At 48.8% G+C, this 20415-nt stretch overlaps 1 protein-coding gene across 1 annotated transcript in view; it reads left to right on the top strand.

Moving 5' to 3' along the window:
* Nucleotides 1–1366: 1366 nt before the first annotated feature.
* rgs6 (regulator of G protein signaling 6) overlaps nt 1367–20415 on the top strand; it is a 42854-nt gene continuing 23805 nt past the window's right edge. Inside the window, 1 exon segment of the mRNA XM_047021336.1 lies at nt 1367–1455. Coding sequence (XP_046877292.1) covers nt 1438–1455 — 18 coding nt within the window. The 5' untranslated portion in view covers nt 1367–1437.

Raw genomic sequence — 20415 nt, 5'->3', positions numbered from 1 at the left:
GGAGGAAGGAGGAGGAAAGAAGAGTGAGTGAGGAGATGTAATGATATCTAATGTTTTCCTGTTCGCTCCCCCCGGGTCTTAGTGACGGAGGAGAAGGGCTGATTGAGGAGACAGTGGAAGGGAGGAGAGAGTGGAAGGGAGGGGAGAGTGGAAGGGAGGAGAGAGTGAAAGGGAGGAGAGAGTGGAAGGGAGGAGAGAGTGGAAGGGAGGGGAGAGTGGAAGGGAGGAGAGAGTGGAAGGGAGGAGAGAGTGGAAGGGAGGGGAGAGTGGAAGGGAGGAGAGAGTGGAAGGGAGGAGAGAGTGGAAGGGAGGGGAGAGTGGAAGGGAGGAGAGAGTGGAAGGGAGGAGAGAGTGGAAGGGAGGAGAGAGTGGAAGGGAGGAGAGAGTGGAAGGGAGGGGAGAGTGGAAGGGAGGAGAGAGTGGAAGGGAGGGGAGAGTGGAAGGGAGGAGAGAGTGGAAGGGAGGGGAGAGTGGAAGGGAGGAGAGACGTTGAATACACCCCCAGCCCCTCTTGTGAACAGGAGAGGTGGACAAAACAGTGGAAGAAGGGATTGGAAACGGATTAAAACACAACTGCGCTGCATAACGTCAAATGAATTAATCCTCCTTTTCTTTTCATCTTCAGTTTCTGACCCGCGAGGAGAACCACAGAGGAAGAGCTGACCACCAAGAAGACCAATCATCTTGAGGGACGAGAGAGAGGGACAGAAAGATGGAAGGAGAACTGGATGAAAGAGACTCAGTGGCCCCGGTTGTGGACGAGCCTTCCCAGGAGCAGAAGGGGGTGGAGCCTCTGGAGGCACAAAGAGCCCTGCGTCCTGGGGAAGGGGAGTCCAATGGGGCCGAGGGGCTAGCGGGGCCGGGGGAAGATGAGGGGTGTAGGGGTCTGGGTGAAACCGGGGGGCTGGGGGAAGATGAGGGGTGTGGGGGTCTGGGTGAAACCGGGGGGCCGGGGGAAGATGAGGGGTGTGGGGGTCTGGGTGAAACCTGGGGGAAGATGAGGGGTGTGGGGGGGGGCCGGGGGAAGATGAGGGGTGTGGGGGTCTGGGTGAAACCGGGGGGCTGGGGGAAGATGAGGGGTGTGGGGGTCTGGGTGAAACCGGGGGGCCGGGGGAAGATGAGGGGTGTGGGGGTCTGGGTGAAACCGGGGGGCCGGGGGAAGATGAGGGGGCCGAGGGCCTGGGTGAGGCCATGGAGTCCGGGGGGCTGGGGGAGGCCGGTCAGTCTGGGGGGGCCGAGGAGGCCGGGGGACCCAAGGAAAAAGAGACGAAGGAGCCTGATTCTGAGGAGCCTGAGTCCCGGGTGTCTGAGAGGCCTGATGAGGAGCCTAGAGGGGCTGGGGGGGCTGGGGGGGTCAGGGTGACTGGAGCGACTGGTGGAGCCGGGGGGGTCAGGGGGCCCGGAGGTGCCGTGGACCCTGATGACGACTCCCCCAACATGATCGTCTACAGGAAGGTAAGAACACCTTTTCCTCATCACGGACTGCAGGTCTGGTCAGAATGTTAATGGGAAGGGTTTTGATCAGCAGATATGCAAATTCTACCCCTGCGCCTTATCTAAATATCATTGGGGATGTTTTCAATGGTCTCTTGACTTTGGTAGGGACCAGTCCTATGCCTGTGACTGGAGCTGTGTGATTACCATCAGCAGACATGACTCATAGTGTGGATCTGTGTTTACTATTGAAGATCATTGACGTTTATCCAAGGACAAGCCAAGGCAACTTATATTCTACTTTATTGTATATATTTGATTTTAAATTGTATTCCACTTAGTATTGCTAGTTTTTTATCCTTAGTATAGTTAGACCATATATCTAAATGTAGGATTCCTATATGTTTACTGTATGCACCTTCCTGCCAAAGCAAATTCCTTGTCTGTGCAAACTTTCATGGCGAATAAATCCCATTCTGATTCAGATTCTTCTGATTCTGACAGACAGGCTCATGTCAAACAGATCTACATTCAATTAGAATTCACTCTGAACAAATTAGCAATATTCTGCGCATATTCTCTGACAACTCTCCGCCCCCCCTCTCCCCTCCTCCTTGTCTAGACCGCAAATGGTGATCCTATACTTGATCCAGTGCTTTTAAGAGAGACCACGTGCCAAACCATTGTTTATGCCGAAGTTTGGAATGAAACACTTTTCACTGCCAAACAGACTGACTAATAGTTTGAGCTACACACAGACACACACATGCACAAATCCACACGTTTACTTTCGGAGCTCTGCCGTGTGTCATGCTGCTAGGTGGGTCAGCGAGCACTCATCACACACTTCTCTGTCTCCTCATTGGTTTAGAGAGAGGGAGAGGGGGGGCAAGGAAGACAAAAGGATGAAACGAAACACAATTAACCTGGATGAGCAGTGAGACATGGCTGACGTTGATAAATGTGCCCATTAAGAGGAACGCACCGAAGCCCTGGAGAGATAAGCATTTACATGTGGTGTACTGCACCCGAATAACTGCACACAGACACACACTCACATGCACCCACACACATGTACACACACATGTACACACACACTCCGGGCTAAGCAAAAAAGTCCTTCAGTGGAGTGTGACCATCAAAGTGGTGCCGGGCAGCAGCAGAGTCCGACGCTGACACACAGCACCTCCACAGCCCACAGCCCCTGACACAGTAGAGGAACCAGGAGAACACATCGTGGTGTTTCCTACAGGGAGTGTTCCTCTGACAGCCAGCTAGCAGACACAGAGAGAACCATTATGTGGATGACTGAAAGGCACCTCTCTCTCTCTGTGTCTCTCTCTCTCTCTCTCTCTCGTTGCAGTACTTGTTGCTGGAACACATTGTGAATGTATTGTTACCGTGCAACGGAGGCAGGCAAACCTCCTCTGGTCGTTTTGCCTCCCCTCACTCCTCCCCTCGTTATTCCTCCTATCTGTCTATTTCTGTGCTGCTATTTCCTGTCCCAGCATCCCCAGCACCTGTTATCCCACTCAGAGTGGGGTGAATGAGTTGGTCTAGGTGAGGGCTCTCTCCCATAACAGCTGTTAATGATAAAGTGTGATTGGGTTCGATATATCATAAGACTACCGATGTCTGTTAGTGGGAAAGGGACACATGCTCTCTCTCTCCTCTCTCTCTCTCTCTCTCTCTCTCTATCTCGTCTCTCTCTCCTCTCTCTCTCTCTCCTTCTCTCCTCTCCTCTCTCTCTCTCTCTCTCGCTCCTCTCTCTCTCTCTCTCTCTCTCTCTCTCTCTCTCTCGCTCTTTCGCTCCTCCTCGCTCTCTCGCTCTCCTCGCTCTCTCTCTCTCTCGCTCTTTCGCTCTTTCGCTCTCTCTCTGTATTTCTCTTTCTCTTTTCCTTCTCTAGTTCTGTGTCTTTCTCAGAATTAAGTTTTATGGAGCATAGGTGTTTGCTCCAGTCATCCCTTAAGGGAGACCAATAAAAGTGTGTTAAAAATACTAAACTCTCTCAGAGGACAGGGGTGGGGACAGAGGCAGGAACAGAGGCTGGGACAGGGACCCCAAGCAGGGATAGAGGCAGGAGAACAGAGGCAGTTACAGAGTTAATGAAGGGAGGTTATTTCAGGATTGAGATAATGAGGTGGGCGATTGTACATTAATACTCCCACAATGTCCCCACCCCACCTGAGATGCCCTCTACATCTGTCACTCATCACTCAGTCAGACCTCTCTACATTCCTCCTTCTCTCTCTCTCCACCTCTCTCCTCTCTCCACTCTCTCTAGCTCTCCTCACTTCCCTGTCTTACTTTATATATTTCATTCCCTCCCCCTCTTTCTCTCTCCCTGTCTCTCTGTGTCTGTGTGTGTGTAATTACTCACCTGGAATGGCCCTTCTGTACTTGCCATTTTACCTCACATTTAGTGCATGTCAGTAGCTGTTTAACCATCAATTCTTCTGTTAAACCAGTCAAATGTGAATTCAATAGAGATATGCCTATTTAGGAATAGAGACAGAACAGACAGAGAGAGATTGAGAAAGATCATCTCTGTAACCTTACTGGAGCACTGTGACCCAGATGGTTGAGCAAGGACAACCTTTCCCTGGAGCCTAACCGATCCTACCTTGCCCCTGAGACTGCTAATGGGCCTGAATCGATGTAAGCTATCTCTCTCTTCCTCTCTCTCTTTCTATCTTTTTATTTCTTTCATTCCTCTCTCCTTATTTCTCTTTCTCTCGCCCCTTCTCTCTCCTCTTTTCTCTCTGTTCCTCTCTGTCTCTCGCCCTTTCTCACTCTCTCTTCCTCTCTCTCTTCCTCTTCCCTCTTTTTCTCTCTGTGTTTCTCTCACGCTGAGACACATACGCCCACACACGCACACTCAACACAGACAATACACCAGAACCTTCTACACTCACACCGTTAACTACCCGTACAGATTCACCTCCGACCTGTGGCCTAGTCTTGATTAATGGCGTGTCTGTGTGTCAGTCCTGCGGTCACCCTAGAGTCCTCCAATCCAGGCCAGCCTAGCGGGGCCACACCCCAGCCCCAGCACACAGCAGGCTGTGTTCACCCCTCGGGCTCCATCACCAGCCAAACGAAATGTGTGTGTGTGTGCGTTTGTGTTCGTGTGTGTTCGTGTGTGTGTGTGTGTGTGTGTGTGTGTGTGTGTGGGGAGGGGGCAGCAGTCCGTCGGTACCTCTGAGTGACTAGGCAGTTCTATAAATAGCATCTCCGCAGGTTTGTGGGGAAACTCATCCCCCATGAACATTCAAATATCCCTGATCTAATCATGGAGAGGAGTTAATTAAAAACTTTTAATTACAGGGTAAACGTTGATGGGGATGATTAAGCACATTTGTGGTTGCCAGGTTTCAAAGCTTAAACTTCAGAAGGTTATCTATATTCTACAGTTTGACTCGTTTTTCTGTGTGAGATTGAAGACTAAATTGAATTTCTAAAGTATAAAACCAAAAAGTATATTGATTAGTGGTTAAGTGTATGACCTCGTGTGTAGGGTGTGTGCATGCTGGTGTAGCTGTGGGTCTGCCTGGGTGTGCATGCTGGTGTCTCTGGTCCCTCCGGTCTGAAACCCTTCCAGCGCTGGGCAGATGGACTGTATAAGATGAATATGAAATGACTGCAACAGCATGTGTTTGTGTAGCTATGTGTGTGTGTGTGTGTTTATGAGTGTTTATGGGTGTATTTGTTTGTGGGTGTATCTGTTTGTGTGTGTGTGTGTGTGTGCATGTATGTTTGGCAGGAAGTTAAATGACCCCCAGGGGGTATCAGTGAAGGGACCACCATGTGCCAGCTCTTTATTTTAGATTCAAACTTCAAAAACCGCATCCTGTCATGACCACTCCTGACCACCACTGTTACCCTGGCTGCCATGTCATGAGAACTGAGGCCTGTTTCCAGACAGTGGCGTCAAGGAAGAGGTCTTAAACACCAGAGTGGCTTGTCAAAAAGGGGGTGGGGGGTAAATACAACTTCAATATAACTTCAATATAATATAACCTAAGTATAACTTCCAGATAGAGACAGAAGGCAGAGTGGGTTTGTACGGCACTGTACGTGTTCACCTTTGAATCTGAATCAATTTCACATTCACTGCAAAGGGGATTATTGTATTGTCATTGTAATATTTGGCCGACATGGCCTCTAACCATTGCTAGCTTGTAATCAAACAAATGCACCATGCCCCACTCCAGTCATATTTTTGGCAGGCATTACAAAGGACGGCACTTCAAACAGAAACACACACCGTTCCATTTCATCTCGCACATACAACAATAACATGGTGAGAGAGAGAGAGAGAGAGAGAGAGAGAGAGAGAGAGAGAGAGAGAGAGAGAGAGAGAGAGAGAGAGAGAGAGAGAGAGAGAGAGAGAGAGAGAGAGAGAGAGAGAGAGAGAGAGAGAGAGAGAGAGAGAGAGAGAGAGAGAGAGAGAGAGAGAGAGAGAGAGAGAGAGAGAGAGAGAGAGAGAGAGAGGAGAGAGAGAGAGAGAGAGAGAGAGAGAGAGAGAGAGAGAGAGAGAGAGAGAGAGAGAAAAGGGAGAAAGAGACAGAGAGCTGTCTGTTTGCCAGCAGCGAAACACTCATCTGGGAGGTGTTAAAAATGTGGATGGGCGGGCCAGTGTAACAAAAGCCAGAGAGACACCTGGGGTATTATTGTGCTAATACTGCCTCTGCAGCCGCCTCTGGTGAGGCAACACCTGTCCTGCTGCCTCTTACAGAGACACTGGGCCAGCATAGAGAAACTCTCTGGTACTTTGTTTTGGTATTGAGAGTTTGGGGAATTCTATTTCTGGAAAAGACACCCTCTGCATGTATGTAGCAGTGCTTTGGCTGTGAGTTATACAGAGGTTTAAAGGCTAGGAATGTGTACGAAGCATTGGGGCTGCAAGGTGGTGGAGTAAATGAGGTTAGGGGGGTGGGATACAGGGGGTCTGGCAGGTGTGGAGGTGTGTGGGGGAGTTTAGGATGTAGGGGTGGGATGTGGGGGAGTGGGGGCCAGGATCTGGTAGCCTTTTCATGATGTACTGCGGCTCGGGGGTGTCGGGGGGGGATCTGAGACCTGGGCAAGGGGGGGGGGGCGAGGGGGCTGGGGGCAGAAGCAGCCAGAAGTCAAGTTATAATTAATGAATGTGAACTTTACCCAGTCACACAACCCACTGCAGATATAACACACACACAGGTGTGTTTTCTCCTCACACACACACACACACACACACAGTCCCCCATCAGCTCACAGACCACTGATAGACTGATGGATTATACAGAAACAACCCCACACACATCCTCTTTCCATTAACCTGTCGTCTGCTGATTCCCTCTCCCTCTGCTCTCTCTCTACTCTCTCTCTGCTCTCTCTGCTCTCTCTACTCTCTCTCTGCTCTCTCTCTACTCTCCCTCTGCTCTCTCTCTCTGCTCTCGCTGCTCTCTCTCTCTCTGCTCTCTCTCTCTGCTCTCTCTCTACTCTCTCTCTGCTCTCTCTGCTCTCTCTGCTCTTTCTGCTCTCTGTCTCTGCTCTCTCTCTCTCTGCTATCTCTCTCTGCTGTCTCTCTACTCTCTCTCTTTACTCTCTCTATCTGCTCTCTCTCTGCTCTCGCTTCTTCTCTTTGACTCTGCCTTGTAATTGTTTCAGCATGTGTACTGTTGTTTGGTGTCTGTGCAGCAGAAAATACATGACTGCTGTAGGAAGGGTGAAGTCGGCCACACTGGCCGTTGTCCATTTGGGGCTAAAACCAGAAGGATCTCTGTTCAGGCCCCAAACTTTGCGGACCGTACTGATGGTCTGTGCATAGCAGAGCTGATGAAGCTGAGCTTGTCACCTCATCTCTCACACACACACGACTACACACATTTATTTGCACACACAGACGCATACACACACTTCCTCCTACCATCATGGACTGTAGAGGTAAAGGCTGTGGTGCATTCATAAGATCACATGACTCTAGAGGTAAAGGCTGTGCTGCATTCATAAGATGACATGACTTGACATTCTCCTCTCTGCTCAAATTCAACGCTGAGCTTTACACATCCCTCTAAAGCTCATGTTTCTGAGAATCTGTGTTCTTGAGTGACACAGACACAGACACACACACAGACAGACAGACAGACAGACAGACAGACAGACAGACAGACAGACAGACAGTAAGTCAGACAGACAGACAGACAGACAGACAGACAGACAGACAGACAGTCAGACACACACACACACAGACAGACAGACAGACAGACAGACAGACAGACAGACAGACAGACAGACAGACAGACAGACAGTCAGACAGACAGACAGACAGACAGACAGACAGACAGACAGACAGACAGACAGACACACAGACATTCCTGTCAAATCTCATGGCTTACCTCTCTGCAGCTGAACCCCTCGTCCAGGACTAACAGCTCTCTGTTGGCTCCTTTCCTGCGTTCAGGTCTCATGTCTAACTAAACCTAGCAGCTTCCTGCTCTGCCCAGGAGCTGTCTGTGTCGTGAGAAGAGCACAGTCAGTCCGAAAATCTGGATCCCGACTGACCCTCCCCTCTGTGTGTGTGTGTGTGTGTGTGTGTGTGTAGATATGTATATATGTGTGTGTGTGCAGGACATATTTTGTCCTCAGTATCCTTTACTGTGGGATGTGTTTACTTAGTTCCAGTGTCTGGGTTTAGCGTGTTAGCTTGGTGGGGATCAGTGCCAACTGATTAAAGAGACGCCCTTGGCATCTCAGCCCAGCACTGTAGCAACGGTGGTGCAGGCCTGGGACTGGTCGGCCTTCAGTCCCACTGTCATCCCCGGACAGGCCCCGCCCTTTCCTGTTTCTTCTGTCATTCAGTGCTTTCTTGTTGCTATCCGATTGGGGTTCCATCTCCTCCACCAGCTCCTACATCTACCCCTGAAAAAGCGCATGAGTGGGTGTGTGTGTGGGGGGGTCTGTGTGTGTGTGTGTGTGTGTGTGTGTGTGTGTGTGTGTAGGGGGTGCGTGTGTGGGTGTGTGTGGGTGGGGGGATGGGGGGGTTTGTGTATGTGTGTGTGTGTGTGTGTGCAAGATTTTGTGCATATCTAGGGCTGCTTCGTCTTTTTAAGATTCCCCTTTGTAAGGATTCTGTCTCTCTCTGTCTGTCTGCCAGCTGATGGGAAGGGACAGGGCTTGACAGCAGTCTGGAAGGAGCGGAGGATCAGGTGAGGGCGGGGGTTTGGAGGCAGATATAGAAGGACAGGAGGAATAAAGATGTAATGAGACAAGCCTTATTTGAAAGCAAAGGTGGAAAGTCACGATAATGAAAAAGAGAGAGACGGAGAGACAGAGATGGGAAAAGGAAAGGCAGACTAGGAAAGATGCATGGATAGAAGAAGTGAAATCTTTGAAATCTTGAAATCCAGACGACTTAGTAGGTGTTTACTCTCTCCAGATGACGATGGATTTTATAGATCCCCACCTCTTCCTCCTCCATCAATACACACCATTAAGATGGGGGTGCAGCTCCATCCATTACCACTGGCGTTTACTGGTCTATCAGGCTATCAACCACATCCACTCAGATATATCCTGGCACACATCCTTCCTGTTAATCTTTCTCTCTCTCTGTCTCTCTCTCGATCTTTGTTTCTCTCCTCTCTATCTATTTATTGCTCTCTTTTTCTCTCCCTTTCTGTCTCTCTCTCCTCTCTCTCTTTGTCTTTCTCTTCCTCTCTATTTCTCTTTGTCTGTCTCTATAGATGTCTCTCTTTCTCTCCCTGTCTGTCCTCTCTTCTGCCTTGCTGTTTCTAACTCAGAAGCACCGTTCTTTCCGAACCAGATGAATGACTTGTGTAACCCTGGTGTGGGTTAGGGTTTAGCGTCAACCAGTCCTAGACAGCAATAGGCTAATCTGAGACATCCACACAAACATTAAATGTGGGTCTTAAAGACCAAAATCAATTTTCATCAATTGCTTTAATCAATCCACAACTAAAATGTAATGAAGCTGAGGATCAATACTTTTTTCTCCTTACTTTTAGGAGAATCATTTCACTCTATAATCATCCAGAGGCTTTACTATGCTCTCAACCATTTTACACATTTAGCAGCTTTTTTTTCCAAAACGACATACAGACAGTGCAAATAGCAAGTTCAATCGGTCCATAGTTCTAACAGTATTTTGGTGGTCAAGGAACTGGTTGTATTTTACTAGGCACATGAATAAGATATCAATAACAGTGCAACAACCACATCTCAACTACAATGGTTAGTAGACAATAACTGGTAAATGGACTGCATTTATCTAGTGCTTTATTTGGTGACACTCATAGCGTTTTATAGTTTTGCCTCTCCTTCACCCCCCCACACGGTGGCAGAGCTGCCATCAGGGCGCTGGCCTGCTCATCCGGAGCAGGGTTCAGTGGCATGCTCAGCTCATCCGGAGCAGGGTTCAGTAGCATGCTCAAGGATACTCCATCACATGACCATGGAGGAGTCGGGGATCAAACCACCAACCTTAAGATTACTGAACGACCCTCTCTATCTCCTGAGCCTGAGCCGCCAACCCAGGATAATATTTTTGTAATAATATTAAAATAACAAAATTAATGTGTTGACGCTCCATCACGCTCTTAACCCTTACTGTGTGAATAGGGAGGCAATGGAGAAATATTCCTAGGAGGGAATATTACTTATTGTCGATAACAAATTATGGTTTAGCAGCATCCCCATTCATATAACCTTTCAGAGTTTAACAATTGACTAAAAGCATTCACCAATAACAATCATCACTACTTCCAAATGTACAATATACAAACTGTGTTCATCAGATTCTCATTTTTACTTTTTCAACATGCCATTTCAGAGTTAATTGTTTATGAGACAGCAGAGTGAATGACTGAGACAGACAGATAGCTTTCAGACTCTGATAATCTGATCAATAGCCATCTAAGCCTGTTGATGGAGTGATGTGGAGATGGACAGAGACAGATGGCCTTGTGGGTTCATAATGAGCTCAGATGGACTCGGAGTAAAGTGAGGAGATCACATCGATTGGCTGATAGTGAAGAGGTGAGGCGAGTCAATATTTACCTTTTACATTCAATGTCTTCTGAGAAAGGGAATGCACTGTCTGTAGCCTCCACTGCACCTGTGAGAGGAGGAGGAGAGGAGAGGTAGGGGAAAAGACTGTTGTGTTTCTCTTCCTTCTCAGAATTTTAGATTTATTTATTTCAAGAAACACAATACATAAACAAGGTGTATATATATTTTACTTTTCAGTAACCAAAAAAACGATTTATTTAAAATGCTGAAAGGGTTCTTGGTGGGTTCTTCTTCAGCAGTGAGATATTTAGCTGAACTGCTGACACTGATTTAGCTGACACCTCATAACTGATTCAGCAAATCTCTTCGAACCTGTGTTTGTTTTGAATGTTAGAGCAGGCCCCAGGCAGTCCACTGCGGCTTGTTAGCAATGAATGAGTGCTAACACTGTAGCAGCCCACTGCCGCTTGTTAACAATGAGCGCTAACACTGTAGCAGCCCACTGCCGCTTGTTAGCAATGAGCGCTAACACTGTAGCAGCCCACTGCCGCTTGTTAGCAATGAGCGCTAACTGTAGCAGCCCACTGACGCTTGTTAGCAATGAGCGCTAACACTGTAGTATGATGGGTCGTAGAGGAAATAATTCATACTGTCCTTACACAAACACATGTGAAACACATACACATCCCCTTTCAGGGCAGGGTTGTATTGTGTCTAGCCAAGAAATGAAGCGACAGCAAAAAATCTCAGCGCTGAATCAAAATCCAGAACCCTGCTTTCATATGTGTCTATGTGAACATATGTGTGGATGTGAGATTCCAATAGTGTGAATGTGTGTGAACATGTATGTGTTTCATATGTGCTTGTGTAAGGACAGTCTGAATTATATCCTAAACGTACCCTCATACTGTAGCAGCCATTACACAAGCAGCAGAGCAAAAGCTCTTCCTGTCGGAATACAAATTGTTTATATTTAACAGATCCTGAGGGAGGCTGGCTGACTGTAGACACTAACAGTGATTTCTCAACTATTGGAAGCAAGTACAATTATGTGCTCCTTGGCTAGGATAGGTGTTTTGTCAAGGAAATAATGACTGTTCCTTCAACATTCATCATCCAATTAACCATAGCTCGACTTGAAAAAATGGAGTGCTGCTGCAAATTAGCTCAAAATAACTGTAGATGAGCACAACCACATTATTATTTGTATTCACTGAGCAGACGCTTTTACACAAAGCAACATGTAACTAGTGCACATAGAAAGTACAGCGCAAAATCAAGGATGAGATGGTTCTGACAGCGTTTTGGCGGTCAGAGTCAAGGAACTCCTGTAGTGAGCCTCATGTTACTGCTGTGAAACAGCCCTGTCCTCTCTGTTCTGTCTCTCGATCTCCTGCTTCTCCACTGTAACCGTTCAAGCCTGTTTTTCTGTGCATTACTGGACGATAAATGTTCCTGGAACATTGGTGTGGAGCCCAGCCAGCCGTAAGCAGCTTCACAGAAGGCAGATTCCCTGGTGATTCTCCCAGGGAATTACCTCGGAGAGAATCAATGGAGAGGAAAAGGTGAATTCATCTCACTGCCAAGGACATTGACACACGCGCTCAACAAATAGAGTAATGCTATTAGAGACGTTCAAACCTGCAATATCGTCTCAAGGCTCTGCATGTGTGTGTGTGCGTGTGTGCGTAAGTGTGTAAGCGCATGTGTGTGTGAGTTTGTGTTTCTGTATGTATGTGCGTATTTGTCAATACTCGTGTGTGTGTGCGTGCGTGTGAAGCTGTGGCACAGACCTTTCCTGCGGTGTGGAAAGCAAATAGACCTGTCATCTCCTCTTAAACGGCACCCAAATGCTTTGTGGGTAATGAGGCTGTCACTTACCCCTGGCCAAGATTCCGCTGTGTTATGGCCCAGTCAACCCCCAGGTCTGCAGACCAAGCCCCAGCACAGCAGCCCTAATGAGACAACCTGTGTCATTTCGACTGATGATCTTAGTAAAAACCAGTAGCCTATGGCCCAGAGAAAATAGATCTCCCTTGCCTGTTTAAAGACAATTTCACACATAAACACAAATAATTGGCTATGTCTGTTGTCTGTAAAGATCGTTGAGCTAACCTAGTGGACATAACAAGGCAAGATAACTGCATTACAAAAGGATATGCAGTATATTATGAACATTGCCTTGTATAAAAGAATATTCTTTATGAGTCATTATATGGATTGATACCCTTTTTGATGTCTTCTCTGATTTCCTCTGAGGATTTTTTTATCCTAGAGAGGACATAAAAAGTGACTTCAGGTTATACATTTCAGATTTACTCACTACAATTTATGATTTCATTTTCTTTAAGCCACCGCCTTCCAGAGAGCAATTTCAATCTGAACCCATGGCCTGCCCTATATACAGGCATTTTATGGGGGGTATCTCCATGTCAGCCCTCTAAACTATCTGTGAAGTTACATCAATGGGCCATTAAGTCAGAAAGAGAACTTCACTCTTTTGTCTATCAAACAGAATTACTATACTCTAATTAGCTATAGCTGAGATAATGCTGTGTTTATAATCATTTATTATACAGGAATTCCTGCTTGGCATAATGTGTGTTTAAGAACTTGCTAAAGAACTGAATTATTGAAAGGACTGGCACCCCCAGACCTCCAGACCCCCAGACCTCCAGACACCCAGACCCCCAGACCCCCAAACCCCCAGACCCCAGGACACCCAGACCTCCAGACCCCCAGACCTCCAGACATCCAGACACCCAGACCCCACAGCCTTGCAGCCTACACCCCATGCTGCTCTCCTGGACAGATCACACAGGCTTCACAGCACCATTAATTCAAGCTTATGAAATATTCATCCGCTCCAGAGTATTTCAAGTCCAGGGCAACACGTCCCTGTCTGGGTAAATGAGCCCTAATTCCATTCCTCATCTCAGTGTCTTCTCACAGAACGAAGGCAAGAGAGATTCAGGGAGGAGAGAGGTCAACTATGTTATTAAATTAGCCAGAAAGAGATGGTTCATTGTATCATATGATATATGATATGCCATCTGCAGATGTATGTCACAATGTGACATTAATCATTTATCAAATAGGTATAGAACATGTGATAGATTAAATAGAGAAGTTCCATAGACCACAGCTGTGTTTCAAGTGTGTGTTCTGCCCTGGCTCTGTGTGTGCAGTATGATGTTGATTCAAATAGACATACAGGGCCTCATTTACTTACAGGATTGCGCCCATTTCAGGCTTAAAATAGCGGGTAAAGACATAACAACGTATTTACAAAGGCAGCGCACTTGAGTAAAAACGCAGATTACCACTGCTGGGAGGGTATAAGGGAAAGTATTATTTCTAGCTCCTAACTTATTTTTTAAATTTTCCTCGAATCAACCATGGTGGCAGTAACATGCAGGCGATTTTTCCCGTCTTTTAACGGCGCGCTAATAAACACTAATGGGTGCTGATTGTCCGACGAGGATCTGGTTTGATAAATACCACGCAAAATGCGGAAATACACCATGCGCTATTTGCAGTTGGGCAATGTCGCAGATTAAGCTGCGGTCGCAATGTTAGTAAATGAGGCCCACAGTGTGTTGGCATGTAGTGGTGGCAGTGGATAACCAATGCATGTCAGGAAAAACACACACACACGTACACACACGCAAACACAGAGGTTTATTTTACTGTCTGAATGATGATCGACAATTCCCATTAAAAATCATGTTCCCTTTAACCCAGGGGTGTCGAGCTCCGGTCCTCGAGGGCCGCTGTCCTGCATGTTTTAGATGTTTCCCTGATCCAGCTCACCTGATTCGAATGAATGGTCGTTATAACAACCCTTTTAATTGAATCAGGTGTGTTGGAGCAGGGAAACATCTAAAACATGCAGGACAGCGGCCCTCGAGGACCGGAGTTCGACACCCCTGCTCTAACCCATAACCATCACCTAAAAATACCTAGAAAAAGCACTTGAAATTGTAGGGCCCAGGAAAATGTCCCCACCAGCTGTATTCTTCCTTAGTTTACTATCCTTGTGGGCGCCAGAAGTCCCCACAGTAGTTAAACAAGTCCACACACACACACACACACACAAGTGAGGAGACAGGTGAATATGGGCAGGGGGCAGACAGCACGACAGGATGCTCAGGGGGGCAGGACTGCACAGTGAGCTGTTTCTGTAGATCACCTACATCATTTGCCATCCGTTCTTCTGATTGAAGCTAAAGATGTGGAGTGGACCTCCCAGCATGGGGTTGATTTAACACAGCCACCCCACAGCCACCCCACCCCACTGCCAGCCCACCCCACAGCCACCCCACCCCACTGCCAGCCCACCCCACAGCCACCCCACCCCACAGCCACCCCACTGCCAGCCCACCCAACAGCCACCCCACCCCACAGCCACCCCACCCCACTGCCAGCCCACCCCACAGCCACCCCACAGCCACCCCACCCCACAGCCACCCCACCCCACTGCCAGCCAACCCCACAGCCACCCCACCCCACAGCCACACCACCCCACTGCCAGCCCACCCCACAGCCACCCCACCCCACAGCCACCCCACCCCACTGCCAGCCCACCCCACAGCCACACCACAGCCACCCCACTGCCAGCCCACCCCACAGCCACCCCACCCCACTGCCAGCCCACCCCACAGCCACCCCACAGCCAGCCCACCCCACAGCCACCCCACAGCCACCCCACAGCCAGCCCACCCCACAGCCACCCCACCCCACAGCCACCCCACCCCACAGCCACCCCACCCCACTGCCAGCCCACCCCACAGCCACCCCACCCCACAGCCACCCCACCCCACAGCCACCCCACAGCCACCCCACCCCACTGCCAGCCCACCCCACAGCCACCCCACAGCCAGCCCACCCCACAGCCACCCCACCCCACAGCCACCCCACCCCACTGCCAGCCCACCCCACAGCCACCCCACCCCACAGCCACCCCACCCCACAGCCACCCCACAGCCACCCCACCCCACTGCCAGCCCACCCCACAGCCACCCCACCCCACAGCCACCCCACCCCACTGCCAGCCCACCCCACAGCCACCCCACAGCCACCCCACCCCACAGCCACCCCACCCCACTGCCAGCCCACCCCACAGCCACCCCACCCCACAGCCACCCCACCCCACTGCCAGCCCACCCCACAGCCACCCCACCCCACAGCCACCCCACCCCACTGCCAGCCCACCCCACAGCCACCCCACAGCCACCCCACTGCCAGCCCACCCCACAGCCACCCCACCCCACTGCCAGCCCACCCCACAGCCACCCCACAGCCACCCCACAGCCAGCCCACCCCACAGCCAGCCCACCCCACAGCCACCCCACAGCCAGCCCACCCCACAGCCACCCCACCCCACAGCCACCCCACCCCACTGCCAGCCCACCCCACAGCCACCCCACCCCACAGCCACCCCACCCCACAGCCACCCCACCCCACTGCCAGCCCACCCCACAGCCACCCCACCCCACAGCCACCCCACCCCACAGCCACCCCACCCCACTGCCAGCCCACCCCACAGCCACCCCACAGCCACCCCACTGCCAGCCCACCCCACTGCCAGCCCACCCCACAGCCACCCCACAGCCACCCCACTGCCACCCCACTGCCAGCCCACCCCACCCCACATACAGGGGACAGACACTGTTACAGTAAACAAACAAAAAAAGTTGTCTCACAGACATCACAGACAGACACAGACACAAAGATATGGAGGGACAAAAATATTTGAAATGTTATTTAATTTGATCATGTCCCTGTTTAGAATGGAAACAGAAGTAGTATTGACACTGTGTTGACTAAACAGACTTATGATTGTTCATGGTTTTTTGTTTGGTCATGGTCACATCTTGGGATCCTGTCATCGTTTCATTTATGGAATGTGTAGCATCAATTTCTCTGTATTGGTTCTGAGAGTTCTGATGACAAGAACATGTATGCTGGCATGTGAATATTTACCTGAAGACGTGCCATTCTAACCATAAACATATAACAACATGCACCCTCAAATTTGACTGACGTTACATTTTGTGCATTTCGCATTGATAATTCATTGTTACCAAAGATTTGTTTATAGCCCGAGGCACACATCTGTGCCTGTATTTGCATAAAGAGTAGTCTGGTGCTGTAGAAGTCCCTTGGCTGCCAGCTTGGAGGAACAGCCTGTCACAGGAGACGTGATTCATGCCTTGTCTGCCTCTCTGGGGCTGACACAGCAGACCTTAGCGCCGAGCTACATCACTTCAACCTCCCTAAGAGTTCCCCCTACAGCCAGGGCTCAGTCCATCAGACCTGGCAGTCAGAAATCCATCTGCCTGGAACGTTGTTATGCTTTTTTTTTATTTTTCTTGATAGGACAGTAGTAGATAGACAGAAAAGCAGAGAGAGAGGGGGAAGGGGAAGACCTGCAGGATATTGACTGATGCGGATTTGAACCCAGTCCCCTGTGTTGGCATGGGGCATCCAAACACTGCTCGTCTCACTGTGTCCCTGGTGCTGACCCACAGCATTTTTAATTCTGTGGGAATTAACCTTTCTCTTCAACCAGGACTGGATTTAAAGGTTTCAGAGGTACTGTGGCAATACTTTCATTCTCCAGGTCACATCTCACCAATTATCATTCCTTTTCACAAGAGAGAGATTGGTCCCCAGAATTTTTCAACGTCTCACTTCAGCCCCCACCTCCTGTGCTGGAGATAGGCTGGTAATGGGTTATTCCTTGTTTCTGAGGGAATTTGAGGCTAATTGGCAGCGAGAGACTTTCACAGAGAAACAAATGGGGCTGTTCTGTCTGCTTTCAACCATGAAGCCACTGAGATTTGACAATGTTCCCCCAAGTCAATCTTATTTCATTTTGGGTACTGCTCACACATGCACACACACTGTGTGTGTGTCTCTCTTTGTGTGTGTGTGTGTGTGTGCACGCGCGTTTGTGCTCTAACTGACCGATAATCAGAAAATCAAAGAGATACCTTCATCTCGATATTCAAAGAGACCTAATTATGCCAGTGGCTAAAACAACATTCCTATCATCCAGATCTCAGCCTGTCTTATCTTCAGAGCCAAAGCACAAGTCTGGTTTCACCAAAAACTGTGAAGTTGTGTTGATTGAAACGTGATTTGTAATGTACCAATCATTTGGTTTGGCTGCTGGTAGACTATCATGGCTTTGAGTGGAGCTGATCCAGTCCTATAGGATCCTTCTGGATCCTTCTGATACCAGGGGTTCAGTGACATTAATAAATCAATAAGAAATGTATATGAATAGGAGAACAGAGCCAAAGATATGCAGTTAACGTGCAAAAAGTAATAGATTACTGCAAATAGGAATCCATTCTGAGATAAGTGACAAGTCATGAACGACATATAGTTCTTCTAAAGCAAAAATCAGGCCAGACATACAGCTTAGATGAGGAGAGAGTTTAGACAGGCCTTTAGTAATAAACCTGCTTGTTCTTGAAAACCAATTCCCTTGACAAGAAATCCATGTGTTGCTGTAAATCAACTTATTCTGTTTCATCTGCTCCTATTGATTTATGTTATGTCATAATTGAAAAAGACAAAACTGAGAACGAGAGGTAGAAATACAGAGTAAGTACTGTTGCAATTCTTTTAAAACTATTTGACTTAGAACACGTGTCTGTTTAGAACACGTGTCTTGATTGTGCCAAGGTTTACACAGGGGTTATTTATGTTGGAGGGATATTGCACCTTTATATCACACTTTCTGTCAAAAACGATGCAGTGTTTGAATGCTCTAAACAGAATTTTGTCGTTTTTCTATGACAATGACAAATAAATATTGAATTGAATTGAAATATAGTGCACGTTTTCAGGTGACAATGACCACCATTTTCCTGTGAAAGCCCAATCCTTGTATGTGTCTCGGCCCACTCCTGTCTATACCCTGGTGAAACTCTTTATTTCCAAATGAGCTCTTTCTCTCTCTAGCTCTCTCTCTCTCTCTCTCTCTCTTTTTCTCTGTCTTTCTCTCCATCTCTCTATCTCTTTCTCTCTCCTCTCTGTGCATGTCTCTCTTCTCCTCTCTGCCTCACCCTCCTCTATATATTCCCCCTCCTCCCTCTCATGCCCCCCCCCTCTCCTATCTCTCCTCTGGAACGTCCTAAGGGACAAGTGTCCCGGCCGTTTCCTTGCGTAATGGCCTTCTGCTATCTCTCTCTGAGCACGGAGCTGAAAAGAAATGACTTTCAGATGTGTGTGCCCTCCCTGGACTGCGGCTCCGCCTAACTTCCGCCGTAATGAATGCAGTCCTCCTGCTCCCTCTGTTCCAGCCTGCTTCCCTCACACCTCCTTAGCTGGCCCCTCGCCCCCTCTGACGAAACCACACATATTTCATCCTGTGATGCGCTCTTTAGCACTGGTGTGTGTTGGCTATTGCCGTTTGATCTTGGTTCTCCATTAGAAGCAAGGTGTTGAGTTAGCGGGGGCTTTCATAATAGCTGACTGCTCGTCTTGGGGCAGGTGCTAATGAGTGGGAGGCGCTTCAAGGAGTGAGTGTTGATGAAGAGGAGAGGGGAGCTATGGGGCTGAGGCACCTTGGTGGAGAGAGGCAGAGATATCGAGACGCTCTGTGCCGGCCCACAAACTGTTTGTGCTGTCAAACATTCTTACACATCACCTGGCACGCCTGTCTGAAGGGACCACACAGAAGCTTCCTCTCTCTCTCTCTCTCTTTGTTTCTGTCTCTCTCTCTCTCTTTGTTTCTGTCTCTCTCTCTCTCTCCCTCTCTCTCTCTCTCTCTCTCTCTCTCTTTGTTTCTGTCTCTGTAATTCTCTTTCTCCTTGGGTGGTCAGCAGGTGTCGAGGGCTTTGCTCTAACTTTTTATTCCCAACCATTACTTTTTAAAGTGCATCTATCACTCTCCTCAAGGACTGGGCGGCGGGGGGGGGGGGGGCAACCACTAATGCTGGCATAGATCTCTCTATTTCCTCCGCCGTATCCATCTGCGGGCGCTGACAGCGCAGGGAGATAAGCCCGAGCGCTGGGTGCGATGGATGGGCAGAGTGCAGGAGAGGGCTGCTCCATCATCCGTCAGACCGGCTGCTCTCTGGGGGCTCCTCCAGGGATCGATGGAAGTCCTTGATGCAGGGCTGAAATATAGCTGCGTCTCTCTGAAGCGGAGGAGGGCCAAGCGTGGGTCCGGAATACCAACGAAATGACCCATTTAGTCATTATGCCTCTTTCCTGTTGACTCGCTCATTTGGAACAAGCTCAGGTGCTGCGGCCTTGGTTTGTTTTGGGCTATTTTCGTCCGAATCACCGGGCCATTTGACATCAGTACAAGTATGCATGGACTAAATGGATGTGGTTCCTTGTCCCATTTAGCATGTGCTGAAGTGAACCGTAGAAGCAGTGTTTTTATTCAGGGTGCCCTTGTTTGTGGGATCTATGTTGACATCAGGTGTACCACGGAGGGTAAGGCTTGCTGCACCTGAGAGGAAGGCATTAGAGAGGAGGTGATCAATGTATATGAGCTGTTTGTCCTGAGTACTTCCTGGCCTGGGCAGATGGGACCCTGGAATGGTGGAGGCAGCAGACATTGAGGCTGCAACACAAAGAGCAGGCTACCTTTCATACAATGTTTACTATTGAAACCTATGTTGATCTTGTTGATCCTCTGTCTCTCTTTGTCTCTCTCTTCTCTCTCTCTCTCTCTCTCTCTCTCTCTCTCTCTCTCTCTCTCTCTCTCTCTCTCTCTGTCTTACCTTTCACTTTCTTTTTTTCTTTTCTTTGTGTCTGCCTTTTTATTTCACTTCCTAAATTGGCACATCTCTACAGAAGTATTTCTCTCTGTCTCTTTCTCTCTTTCACTCTCTCTTACCTCTCTCTCTCAGGTGTATTGAGAGGAGGTCAGGGTTAGAGGAGTTGTTTGAGTCACGGCTGTTTCAGAGAAAGCGCCCAGCATTTGGAGGTAAGGGGGTGAG

This window comes from Hypomesus transpacificus, chromosome 6 (genome assembly GCF_021917145.1).
Source record: "Hypomesus transpacificus isolate Combined female chromosome 6, fHypTra1, whole genome shotgun sequence".
Lineage (NCBI taxonomy): Eukaryota > Metazoa > Chordata > Actinopteri > Osmeriformes > Osmeridae > Hypomesus > Hypomesus transpacificus.
Note: the sequence above shows the minus strand (reverse complement) of the source record. Positions and strands in the feature narration are given on the sequence as shown.